Raw genomic sequence first — 14,147 nt, forward strand, 5'->3', positions numbered from 1 at the left:
GCTTTGCTATTTTTCAAAGGAGCTCGACCACCACGTGGTAGGGCACCCACTGTGCACCCTGCCTGTAGTGATTAACGAAACAGATTGCTCTGACTGATTAATAGCATGAAGACTTTTAAGGGCTAGTTCAGCCTTAGAGCTGAATTTTTGCTTACTCTTGCTAGGTCCTTGAGCGCTGCAATTGATGGGGATCCACAATAGACCTCCATGTGCTCTGGTGGAGTCCTATCTGCCCTTCAGCCTCCATGTCTGCCATGGAGTTTCTTTTTTGGTGATATCCGGCTGTGTCTTCGGTTAAGGTGCACTTCAGTCAGGACAGGATGCTGTTCCTTTAGTTTTTCAGACTCAGGGATCCTTTACCAGCCTCTTTGATTCTGGGTTTGTTCATTAGCTACCACCATGTTGTAAGGGTTTGTTCAGTACGTCTCACAAAGAGGTTCAAAGGCTTGTAGGGGTGAACAGGAGTTTTTATTGGTAACACGTAATTATTTACATATATACAAAGTATAGCCCAAACTATGAGCTAACACCATGCTTACTTCTACACAGGTCTCTGTATACAACTCTGTCTACTGTCATGTGACTCTCTGCATTATACTGTGGGCGGTGTTGTTCTCCAGTCTCACATTAACCTTGCTATGAACACCCTTATACTACAGCTGTGAGGTGGGTGGAAAGCGAGCGGTCCATGACAACACCATATGTGGCTAGCTCACCACACCAGGTAGCAGCGTAAGGGTGATCTGGAAGTTGAGAAGGGACATAAGGTGTCATCTTCAATTTTCTCAGTGATGCTGGATGCCACAGACTCAGTCATAGCTGGCCTCATGATGCTGAGAGCTATCCCCTTTGGGTTTCAGGAGATGCAGGCACCCTTGTTCATTGCTAGCTCTGCTCCGTTTTGTTCTATTGTGGTACCTTTTCCTGCAAAAGAGAGGAAAGAATGCCAGTGATTATCTTGTGGTGTGTTTGAGTGGTGCGCCTGCTATAGAGCCATAGAGTTATACAGCACAGAAACAGGCCCTTCGGCCCATCATGTCCATGCTGGCCATCAAGCATCTATCTATTCTAATCCCATTTTCCAGCACTTAGCCCGTAGCCAAGTGCTGAATAGCTGAAGGTACGTGGAGGCAGTGAGAGGTGGGTATGAGGCTAGCAGCATTGGTTAGTGTGTGAGCTTGAGGTGGAGTGTCTGGATAGTGTCCTGAGCGCCTGTTGCTGAGTGAGTGAAGGGTGTGTGGCGCATTGAGCAGTGTGAGAGGCTGGTAGAGAGTTATGAGGAGAAGTCATTTGAAGATGCATTCACTGACTTTGACCACCAGAGTGAGGTCATTAGGCTTGAGGCACTGTTGCCTCCTAATCCACCTGCTCCCAATCCTTTTCAAGGATGGACTTTAAGGCCTTCAGCACCCATCACATTCCAAAGTCCTCTCAAACTGCTGGAAACATGGTGTCTCTTCTCTTGTACATATTTGCCACTGAGGCCTCCCAATGCTGCATCTGTGACCTTGAAAACTGTCATTGCTCTGATGATCCATTTTCCTTGTCTATAATTGACTTCTCTTAACAGCAGAGGATTGGCTGCACCATATTTTTTTTTTATTTATTAAAAGGATGTGGGCATTGCTGGCTAAGCTAGCATTTATTGTCCATTCCTAATTGCCCTTGAGAAAGTGGTGGCGAGCTACCTTCCTGAATTGCTGTGGCATATGTGCTGTAGGTACACCCACAGTGCGGTTAGGAAGGGAGTTCCATGATTCTGACCCAGCGACAATGAAGAACGGTGATATATTTCCAAGTCAGGATGGTGTGTGACTTGGAGGTGAGCTTGCAGGGTATGGTGTTCCCATCTGTCTACTGCCTTACCTAGTTAGTAGAGGTCGCAGGTTTGGAAGGTGCTGCCTAAAGAGTCTTGGCAAATTCCTGCAGTGCACCTTGTAGATGGTGCAAACTACTGCTACTGAGAGTCAGTTGTAGAGGGAGTGAATGTTGAAGTTTGTGGATGGGATGCCAATCAAGCAGGTATTTTGTCCTGGATGGTGTCGATCTTCTTGAGTGTTGTTGGAGCTGCATTCAACCAGGCAAGTGGAGAGTATTTCATCACATTCCGCACTTGTGCCTTGTAGATGGTGGACAGACTTTGGGGAGTCAGGAGGTGAGTTATTCTCAACAGAATTCCCTGACTCGCTCTTGTAGCCACAGTATTTATGAGGCTAGTCCAGTTCAGTTTCTGGTCAATGGTAACCTCCAGGATGGTGATAGTGGGGGATTCAGCGATGGTAATGCCATTGAATGTCAAGCGGAGATGGTTAGATTCTCTCTTGTTGGAGATGGTCATTGCCTTGCACTTGTTTTTTAAAATTCATTCACGGGATGTAGGGTTCGCTGGCTGGGCCAGCATTTATTGCCCATCCCTAGTTGCCCTTGAGAAGATGGTGGTGAGCTGCCTTCTTGAACCGCTGCAGTCCATGTGGTGTAGGTACACCCAAGGTGCTGTTAGGGAGGGAGTTCCAGGATTTTGACTCAGCGACAGTGAAGGAACAGCGATATATTTCCAAATCAGGATGGTAAGTGACTTGGAAGGGAACTTCCAGTTGGTTGTGTTCTCATCTATCTGCTGCCCTTGTCCTTCTAGGTGGTAGTGGTCGTGGGTTTGAAAGGTGCTGTTTCGGGAGCCTTGGTGAATTCCTTCAATGCATCTTGTAGATGGTACACACTGCTGCTACTGTGAGTCGGTGGTGGAGGGAGTGAATGTTTGTGGATGTGGTGCCAATCAAGTGGGCTGCTTTGTCTTGGAACGTTGTCCAGCCTCTTTAGTGTTTTAGGAGCTGCACTCATCCAGGCAAGTGGGGAGTATACCATCACACTCCTGACTTGTGCCTTGTAGACAGTGGACAGGCTTTGGGGAGTCAGGAGGTGGGTTATTCGCCACAGGATTCCTAGCCTCTGACCTGCTCTTGTAGCCACAGTATTTATATGGCTAGTCCAGTTCAGTTTCTGGTCAATGGTGACCTCCAGGATGTTGATAGGGTGGGATTCAGTGATGGTAATGCCATTGAACATCAAGGGGCAATGGTTAGATTCTCTCTTGTTGGAGATGGTCATTGCCTGACATTTGTGTGGTGTGAATGTTACTTGCCACTTGTCAGCCCAAGCCTGGATATTGTCCAGGTCTTGCTGCATTTGGACAAGGACTGCTTTAGTATCTGAGGAGTTGCTAATGGTGCTGAACATTGTGCAATCATCAGCGAACATCGCCACTTCTGTCCTTATGATGGAAGGAAGGTCATTGATGAAGCAGCTGAAGATGGTTGGGCCAAGGACACTACCCTGAGGAATTCCTGCAGTGGTGTCTTGGAGCTGAGATGACTGACCTCCAATAACCACAACTATCTCCCTTTGTGCTAGGTATGACTCCAACCAGTGGAGAGTTTCCCCCTGAATCCCATTGACTTCAGTTTTGCTAGGGCTCCTTGATGCCACACTGAGTCAAATGCTGCCTTGATGTCAAGGGCAGTCACTCTCACCTCACCTTGGGAGTTCAGCCTTTTGTCCAACCAACCTTGTTTGAACCAAGGAGCTGAGTGCCCTGGTGGAACCCAAACTGGGCATCAGTGAGCAGGTTATTGCTAAGCAAGTGCTGCTTGATAGCACTGATCATGACCCCTTCCATTACTTTGCTGATGATGGAGAGTAGACTGATGGGAATGTAATTGGGCCGGGTTGGATTTGTCCTGCTTTTTGTGTACAGGACATACCTGGGCAATTTTCCACATAGCTGCGTAGATGCCAGCATTGTAGCTGTACTGGAACAGTTTGGCCAGGAGCAAGTTCTGGAGTACAAGTCTTCAGTACTATTGCCGGAAGGTTGTCCGGGTCTGTAGCCTTTGCCAAACCCAGTGCCTTCAGCCGTTTCTTGATATCACGTGGAGTGAATTGAATTGGCTGAAGACTGCCATCTCTGATGCCGGGGTCCTCTGGAGGAGGCCAAGATAGATCATCCACTCGACACTTCTGGCTGAAGATTGTTGCGAATGCTTCAGCCTTATCTTTTGCACTGCTGTGCTGGGCTCCTCCTCATTGAGGATGGGGATATTTGTGGAGCCACCTCCTCCAGTGAGTTGTTTAACTGTCCACCACCATTCACGACTGGATGTGGCAGGACTGCAGAGCTTAGATCTGGATCCGTTGGTTGTGGGATCGCTTAGCTTTGTCTATCACTTGCTGCTAATGATGTTTGGCATACAAATAGTTCTGTTTTATAGCTTCACCAGGTTGACACCTCATTTTTAGGTATGCCTGGTGCTGCTCCTGGGATGCCCTCCTGCACTCTTCATTGAACCAGGGTTGATCCCCTGGCTTGATGGTAATGGTAGAGTGGGGGATATGCCAGGCCATGAGGTTACAGATTGTGTTTGAGTACAATTCTGCTGTTGCTGATGGCCCACAGCGCCTCATGAATGCTCAGTCTTGAGTTGCTAGATCTGTTTGAAATTTATCCCATTTAGCACGGTGATAGTGCCACACAACACAATGGAGGGTATCCTCAATGTGAAGGCAGTGGTCACTCCCACCGATACAATCATGGACAGATGCATCTGCGGCAGACAGGTTGGTGAGGATGAGGTCAAGTATGTTTTTCCCGCTTGTTGGTTCCCTCACCACCTGCCGCAGACCCAGTCTAGCAGCTATGTAATTTAGGACTCGGCCAGCTCGGTCAGTAGTGGTGCTACCGAGCCATTCTTGGTGATGAACTTTGAAATCCCCCACCCAGAGAACGTTCTGTGCCCTTGCCACCCTCAGTGCTTCCTCCAAGTGGTGTTCAACATGGAGCAGCACTGATTCATCAGCTGAGGGAGGATGGTACATGGTAATCAGCAGGAGGTTTCCTTGCCCATGTTTGACCTGATGCCATGAAACTTCATGGGGTCCGGAGTCAATGTTGAGGACTCCCAGGCCAATTCCTTTGTGTGGCATGAATGTTAGCCAGCCAGAATGTTAACCAGCCAGAATGTTAGACAGCCAGAAACTTGGAGACATTTGGCCCTAGGCTACAAATGAGTAAATGAAGTGGCAGCACCAAATTTGTGTGCTGCCTACCTTCACCTGAAAGGGCATGGGTGGGTCGCAAATCATGACCTCCACACCAAGAAGCAGCATTTTTAGCCTAATCTCTTCTAAGCAGGAAATACAGACTTAAAGATTTTGGTGAAGTATATGAATAATTGAACAGCAAGAAGTACATTGGAATATATGCAAGTAACTGGTTGTAGTATTATTGTTATAATACTAACTAGTGTTAATTAATGATGTGATGCTGATTACTACATGACAGCTAGTAATTTTCTTCTGCACCCCATGGTTATACAGTTTATTAAAGTTTTAAAATGCCAAGCCAGAAGTGTAATGGCTACCATATTGTTTAAGGGCAAACAAACATCTGTCCTGCCAACCAAGAAGGTAAGTTACCACGAGCAAGAGCTGTTTATAATTGATGTTCAAACCTGCCAAATATTTGAGGTGGAAGCAGGAAAATAAAACTGATGGTCAATAATCAGACTTTAAGACCAACTCCACTGAAGCCTCCTAACTTCAAGCGAGTAGAATTTCAGCAGGGATACTCCGATCTTCCTTTGTTTATCTGTTCTCCACTTGTCTCAGCTTTCTGCTAATCTCCTGCTGAAGTTACAGTGGGGGATTGGGAGCTGCACCACAGAAATTATAGCAAAGATGTTTGCAGGCCTGAATATTTGCACAAAAAACATTGCACTTTTTGTATTGTACTGAGTGACACATGACTATGAAACAAAGACCCATTGCTAAAATTACATTTTATGTTCTACATCGGTCAACAATAACACTAGTAAAATTCACAGCTTGATTTATGTTAATAATATAAGAAAAGTCTGGGATCAGATGAGCCCATTCAATCGTTGAACTTTCTCCCTCTGCAGATTGATTCTCCTGTTGTGGCTTTAATTCAGTGCAGGTTGTTTTTTTGCCAAAATCTTATTACTGTTGGAGAGTAATTACTTGGACTAATTAAGCAGACATTTTGCACCAGCAAATTACCGTTTACCGTTTAAAGTACCATCTAATGTTTGATTTGTACTATCAATTCATTTTCACTGTTACTATGACGAACGTAGCAAATGTTAAGCAATTCATCCAAATTAGAAGTGTAAAATATAAAGTCACTTGATATGTAATTGATAAGCAGCTCCTTGTTTCTTTGTAAAAGTCTAGAAACATTGCAGAAACTAATGTAATGTGGTCCTAGCACTTTATTTACAGGTAATCATTCTCGGCATAAAGACACTTCCCTGTTCAATTTGCTTGAATTGGGACTCACCTGGACACATTTATGCCACAATTGGGAATATTAAACATTTTACTCAGTTCCCATTTGATGGTTACAACAAACAACATTAAAGTGACACAATGTATAAAAATTCAGTTAATATGAGACACCTAGTCACATACAAGCAATGTACAGCCAGACAGCTATCTAATTTAAAGTTCAGACTTGAAGTTTGCAATAACATTGGTCCTTTTTCAAAACACAAAATCACACATAGAAACAGTTTGAAAACAATGCCATCTCTACAAAGTCAAGGTCCCATTTCAGTGGGAGGGATTCAGTGAAATGAGCCATGGCAGATAAAATTGTATAACACCAGTATGGCTAACAAAGGGTTCTTTTACACGGTATAACAAAATAACAAAAGTTAAGGAATCATTGGATCAATAGAAGACAGTTACAGCAATCATTTTATACGAATCTCTTTTTTTATCTTGTTTGTCACATTGTGCTTCATGCCTCTGGTTCGTATTCTTGATACTCCCCCTAAGATGTAAAGAAACAAAAATTATCGATTGTTTCCAAAATTTTATGAACAATTGGTTAGCATTTTTTTCCACTCAAAATATCATTCATCACTTTGAGTTCTCTCTCTTTAACATAGACAGCACTTGTGTGCCTATACTAATTTAGTTCAATGGTGGGATTTTCCGCCCGCCCGCCTGCCACTGGGATCATCCGGGCCCGTCTAAAGTCAATGGGCAGAATTTTGGCCTTGGTGGGTGGGCGGGCCCCAGTGGCTTGGCGGCGGGCGGGCAGCCAAACTCCGCCGCCGAAACGGGGCCCGCCGCCATTTTGAGTGGGCGGGCCAATTAAGGCCCACCCAGCGGCCTGCCTGACAGGAAGTGCTATGCGGTTCCTGTGCTGGGGGGGAGGGATTCCCCAACTGTCAAAGTGCGCTCTTTCGCACATGCGCACGAAAGAGCGCACTGCTCCCTGAGACTAAGTGCTGTCTCAGGGAGATTACTGACAGGTAAAAAAAACTCCAAAAATAGAAAAATATTAAAATTATTGACAATGTCACGTGAGATGGGACACATTAATAAGAAACACATAAACATTATGAAACTTTTTAAAAACGGACATGAAACCTCATCCTGCCAGTAGATGAAGTTTCATGTATAATCAGGAGCCTGCTGGGGCTCCTGGCCTGCCCGTCAGCCTTAAGGTTGGATGGGCAGGGTCTTTAACAATCTTAATTAGCCTGTCAATGGCCTCAATTGGCCATTGACAGGTTGGCAGGCGGACAGCTGATTTCGCTGTCCGCCCGCCTTCCTGAAAATTTAAAGGGACCGGGATGACATGGGGGTTCCTCCCGAAGTCATCCCGTGTCATTTTCCCCTCGGCGAGCGGGCCCCACCCCCAAATCGCCGACGGGAAAATCCTGGCCAATGACTGGGCCACCGAATCTCCCTCAGCAGGTCCTGCCATGGCGGGACCGGAAAATCTCAGCCCATGTATTCCAATGGGCTATGGTATCTCAAAAGTTGATCCTGCCACTATTAATTGTGTGCATTCATTCAGCAGCAGACAGACATTTCCCTTCGTTGATACTCCAAGCCAATTAGACACACATATGTATTGTGTACTTAATACACTGTGAAGCTCTGCATGGAAAAAGAATTGGACAGCTCACTTTAAAATTGGCTGTGATCTGAAATCTACACCCAATTTTTAAAAAAATTATCAAAGCAGCACAAACCAAAGAAAATTAACCAAATTAATTTTACTGAGGTTGGATATATTTTTAAATCACTTGCATAAAAAGTATCTTTCTCAAAATAATTAACTTAATTTTTCAATAATTTAGAAATGGTACTGAGTGGCACTGTGGTTTGGGAAACATCTCACTGTGCAGATCTAGTTTTTGCTCTCAAGGCTGTTAGGATGAAAGCCTCCCTTTGTTGACTGAAGGTCCTTTATTAAATATCTGGGCTGTGTCAACACCATTTGAAGTTGGCACAAATTCAAATCCTAAGACTCTTGATAATTCTGCACTAATTGTGGTGACAAGCTGCCAGGCCACAGATATGGTTAGTGCAAGAAATGGAAGGAACCTGTTTGCGCCATGAGGAGTTCTCTGGTGAATTTGCATTTGAGGAACATTGCGGGGAATAATGGAGGGTCCTTAACTTCACAGTAATCCATGCTTTACTTTTATGTTGACGCCAAATTTTAAATATTTTATTAATTATCATAATTTAGTTGAAAAAATGAAAATTTTTCATTAGAAAAACAATTACTGAATAAATACAGTAAAATACACAAATGACAGATCTCAACATTAATCTCATGACATTTGTTTTAATTAGCATTACGCTGGAATGTTGCTTTGGACTGCATTAGTGTTTAAGTTGGAGTTTGGTGAGTGAGGAACTTTTAAGGGTTAATTTAATTTCTATCTAAAGTCTAGTCTTTCTTTAATTTGGCAATTAACTAAAAGTTGCTCTTTGGGTTGGGAAAAGGTGAATTTTAGTCCAGCTTTAAAACAGGGGTTATACAGGCTCTGCTTGCAGCTGCAGCTAGTTAATTAGATAACTAGCTTAAACAGATTCAAAGGTAACTCCTGGCAGGGCAGCTCAGCCATGTGGAATGCTCTTCCTGTGTGATGTTGGAAGTCAGGGAGACTTCTAGTATGCAGAGTGACCATGTGTGCAGGAAGTGTCTCCGATGGCAGCTACTCAAAATCCGTGTTTCAGAGCTGGAGCTGTGGCTGGAGTCACTGTGGAGCATCCGCAACGATGAGATCTTTGTGAATAGCATGCACAGTGAGGTGGTCACACTGCAGGTAAAGAGTGCACAGACAGAAAGTGAATGAGTGACTGCCAGGCAGAATAAAAGCACTAGGCAGGTAGTGCAAGAGTCCCCTGGGTCCATATCCCTCTCTAACTGATTTTCTGTTTTGGATGCTGCTAGGGGAGATGGTTTCTCAGGGGAATTTAGAAAGAGCCAAGTCCATGACACTATGAGTCATTCAGCTACACAGCAGGGGAGAAAAATGATTGGAAGAGCAATAGTGGTAGGGGAATCTATCGTAAGGGGAACAGATAGACGTTTCTGTGGCCACAGATGTGACACCAGAATGGTATGATACCTCTCTGATGACAGGGTCAAAGATGTCACTGAGCAGCTGCAGGACATTTTGAAGGGGGAGGGTGAACAGCCAGAGGTCGTTGTCCACATTGGCACCAACAACATAGATAAAAAGAGGGATGAGGTCCTGAAAACAGAATATAGGGAGCTAGGAAATTGAAAAGCAGGAACTCAGGATTACTCCCAGTGCCACATGCTAGCAAGGTCAGGGATAGGAGAATAGACCAGATGAATGTGTGGCTGGAAAGATGGTGTAGGATTTAGATTCCTGAGGCATTGGGACCAATTCTGGGGAAGATGGGACCTGTACGAGCTGGACAGGTTGCACCCCAGCAGGACCGGGACCAACGTCCTTGCAGGGGTATTTGCCAGTATGGTGGGGGAAGGTTTAAACAAGAGTGGCAGGGGGATGGGAATCTGAGCGGGGAGGCATAAGAGACGGAAACAAAGATAGGAATGAAGGACAGAAAAGTAGAAGGCAAAAGTGCAAAGGAGAGGAAACAAGGGATAACAGCAAATAGGGCAATAGTACAAAAAATGTGTCAAAATGTTAAAAAGACAAGTCTAAAGGCATTGTATCTGAATGCACAGATCATTCACAATAAGGTTGATGAATTAACAGAGCAAATAGATGTAAATGAGTATGATATAATTGTGATTAGGGAGACATGGCTACAGGGTGAGCAAGATTGGGAACTAAATATCCGAGGGTGCTCGTCCTTCCTAAACATCAGGAAAAAAGGAAAAGGAGGTGGGGTGGCATTGTTACTAAGGATTAAATTAGTGTGATAGTGAGAGAGGATATTGGCTCAGAAAATCTAGACGTAGAATCAGGGTGGAACTAAGAAGCAACAAGGGCAGAAAATATTAGTGGAAGTATGAGATCAAACTTGCAAGGAACATAAAAGCAGACTGTAAAAGCTTCTATAAGTATGTAAAAGGAAAAAGATTAGTGAAGCCAAATGTAGGTCCCTTACAGCCTGAAATGGTAGAATTTATAATAGAGAACAAGGAAATGGCAGGACAATTAAATAACTACTTTAGTCCTGTCTTCGCAAAGGAATGCACAAATAACTTCCCAGAAATGCCTGGGAACCAAGGTCTAACAAGAAGGAGGAATTGAAGGAAATTAGTATTACTAAAAAAATAGTGCTGGAGAAATTAATGGGGCTGAAAGTTGATAAATCCCCAGGGCCTGATAATTTACATCCAGAGTACTAAAGGAAGTGGCCATGGAAATAATGGATGTGTTGGTTGTCATCTTCCAAAAGTCCATAGATTCTGGAATAGTCCTGGCAGATTGGAGGGTGGTAAATGTAACCCCACCATTTAAAGAAGGAAACAGGGAATCACAGATCGGTTAGCCTAACATCAGTAGTAGGGAAAATGCTAGAGTTTATTATAAAGAATATGATAACAGATAATTAGAAAATATCAACAGGATTAGACAAACATGGATTTATGAAAGGGAAGTCATGTTTGACAAACCTACTGGAGTTTTTTGAGGATGTAACTAGCAGAATAGATAAGGGAGAACCAGTGGATGTGGTGTATTTGGATTTTCAGAAAAATTTTGATAAAGTCTCACATAAGTGGTTAGTGTGCAAAATTAAAGCACATGGGATTGGGAGCAATATATTGGCATGGATTGAGAATTGGTTAGCAGACAGGAAACAGTAGGAATAAATGGGTTTTTTTCAGAGATGCAGGCGGTGACTAGTGGGGTACCACAGGGATCAGTGCTTGGGCCTCAGCTATTCACAAGATATATCAATGATTAGGTTGAGGGAACCAAATGTAATATTTCCAAGTTTGCTGACGACATGAAAGTTGGTGGGAATCTGAATGATGAGGAGGATGTTAAGAAGCTTCAAGGCAATTTAGACAAGTTGAGTGAGTGGGCAAATACATGGCAAATCAATATAACGTGGATAAATGTGAAGTTATCCATTTTGGTAGGAGAAACAGAATAGCAGAGCATTATTTAAATGGCGACAGATTGGGAAATGTTGACGCACAGAGGGACCTGGGTGTCCTTGTACACCAATCACTGAAAGCAAGCATGCGGTGCAGCAAGCAGTTAAGAAGGCAAATGGTATGTTGGTCTTCATTGCAAGAGGATTTGAGTACAGGAGCAAGGATGTCATGCTGCAGATGTACAGGACCTTGGTGAGGCTACACCTGTTGTGCAGTTTTGGTCTCCTTACCTAAGAAAGGATACACGTGCCTGTCATGAAGAGATGTTAATGTCTATAATGTTGTTGGAAATTATTTTAAATTGGAATTGTAGTAGGATCTGTGTCTATGTGTGTGTCTGTGTGGCTTAATTGGATTAAAGCCAACTAGTCTGGGTACTTTGATGTATAGTAGTTTTGAGATGTTAATTAGATAAACGTAAGGAGTAAAAGGTAAAGTGCAATTTGCATTTTTTGAATAAAACCTTGCAACTAGCTTGGAGACACTAAGCAATGTGTTTATATTACTAATAAAATTGGTGGAATGAAAGGGTTATTGTTAGGAGAGGTAAAATTTTTTAAAACTAGCAATACAATGGAAAATGTAAATTCAAAGGGAAAGCTAGGTATAAAGCAAAAGGAGTTTGTGTATGGGGCAGAGGCATTTATTATCTAACCAGCCTATAAGCCTGCAACTGTATCTGAAAAGGAACCAAATTGAAAGGAACCTCATTTCGAATTCGTAAGGTCAAATGTGCTTTGCCTGATATCTGTTTAAAGTCTATTGGTTACTGTTGCCTTGGTGAAGATTTACCTGGGGTGATTAATTTGGGGACTTGTTTAAAAGTTATTATGGTAGTAATTTGTAGACATGCATATGTGTTTAATTTTCTGTTAAATTAGTAAATGTTTAATTTATTTTTATATAAAAAATCTCTTGAGGCTTGGTGGTCTTATTACTGAATTCAGAGCTGTACCTCAAATACCAATTGAAAGTATTGGTTATGACAGTTGTTGAAGTTTTCCTCTGGGATTTAAATAACTCAGCCTTTACCAATTGCTGTGTCATAACATTGCCATGGAGGGAGTGCAGCAAAGGTTCACCTGACTCATTCCTGGGATGGTAGGATTGTCGTATGAAGAGAGATTGGGTCAACTAGGCCTGTATTCACTGGAGTTTAGAAAAATGAGAGGCGATCTCATTGAAACATCTAAAATTCTGACAGTGCTGGACAGACTGGATGCAGGGATGATGTTTCCTGTGGCTAAGGGGTCTAGAACAAGGGGTCACAGTCTCAGGATATGGAGTAGGCCATTTAGGACTGAGATGAGGAGAAACCTCTTCACTCAGAGGGTGGTGAACCTGTGGAATTCTCTACCACAGAGGGCTGTGGAGGCCAAGTCACTGAATATATTTAAGAAGGAAACAGACAGGCTTCTACACTCTAAAGGCATCAAGGAGAGAGCAGGAGTATGGCGTTGAGATAGAGGATCAGGCATGATCTTACTGAATGGTGGAGCAGGCTCGAAGGGCCTAATGAAGTCCTCCTGCTTCTATTTTCTGTGTTTCTTTGTTTATCTGTTATGTCCTGTCCAGTTTTATATTTACTATTTTATGGCATGTCTTTAATATTTGATAGCTAAAATATAGCTACCTGATCAAATGCTTGACACATTCATAAAAATTGACATGTTTTGAGGGTGACAAAAAATTAATTTTAAATATGCATTTTTAATGAGACATTTAAGTTACTGATGTTCACAAGGGTGATTATTTTACTTTTGTATGAGGAGAGATTGAATGGTTTGATTTATAAAGTTAGTTCAGAAAGTTTGTTAATGGTGCCCTTTAGCTCAGCTTTGTGGTCAAGAGGTCACTGATGATCAATAACACCAGGAAGGTAAGGTATGAGAAAAAATTAACAGGCTTGTAACTGACCTTCACTGATCGTCAGTGTCCTCTTGGCACAATGCTGATAACATTTTGCGTGGCAGCATGGTTTTCATTGCATGCATGGTGCCCAGATGTGTGTGGCTTACACACTGGAGTCATGAGTCAGGTGGTCAGCAGATAGAGAGAGGGTAGCCAACCTCTGGTTTGTCCTGGTGGTTCAAATGCTGACAGCACAGTGGATTAATGCACAACAAAGGCTTCATGATTATTGCTAGGATATTGCATATTGCCCTGAATGATGTGCTGAGTAGGGTCACACATCAACTGGATATTGAGGGAATGGAACACCTGGTTGTGGTACATTTCAAAATGTACATTTACAAAGTGATATGTAAGCAGTCAATGGGCAGGATTTTACGTTCGTCGGGCAGGTGTGCGCTCAACCCGATCGGGCGTAAAATCACACGTGATGATGTTGGCCCAGTGTCCCGGTGTCATCGTGCACTCTCATGATCTTTTGGTCAGTGGGTGCGTGCGAGAGTCAGCAACGTGCCCACCAAATAATTAAGAGGCCTATTAAGGCTCTTAAGAAATTAATTTGTGTTTTTAGCTGTCCGTCCAACCTTACTGTTGGTGGGTGGGTGAATATGCCAGGCGGCCTTTACATTTTTAACGAAACCTCATCCACGGGCGGGATGAGGTTTCCAACGGTAAATAAAAAAACCATTAGATATTTTCACCATCATTTTAAACATAGATCATGTGGCTGAGTCACATGTGGGGATATGTTTATATCATCTTCAAAATCTTTATTTTTGTTTCTCCAATTCTTCAGCTCCCTGAG

General features: G+C 43.2%; 1 protein-coding gene across 2 annotated transcripts in view; it reads right to left on the minus strand.

Annotated features, from left to right (window-relative positions):
* Nucleotides 1-5,814: 5,814 nt before the first annotated feature.
* Nucleotides 5,815-14,147, minus strand: part of sncb (synuclein, beta) — a 141,047-nt gene continuing 132,714 nt past the window's right edge. For both annotated transcript variants that reach the window (XM_078550770.1, XM_078550771.1), the window contains exon 6: nucleotides 5,815-6,847. In XM_078550770.1, the coding sequence (XP_078406896.1) occupies nucleotides 6,815-6,847 (33 nt within the window). In that variant the 3' untranslated portion in view covers nucleotides 5,815-6,814. The remainder of the gene's footprint in view (nucleotides 6,848-14,147) is intronic.

This window comes from Cetorhinus maximus, chromosome 10, assembly GCF_964194155.1.
Source record: "Cetorhinus maximus chromosome 10, sCetMax3.hap1.1, whole genome shotgun sequence".
Lineage (NCBI taxonomy): Eukaryota > Metazoa > Chordata > Chondrichthyes > Lamniformes > Cetorhinidae > Cetorhinus > Cetorhinus maximus.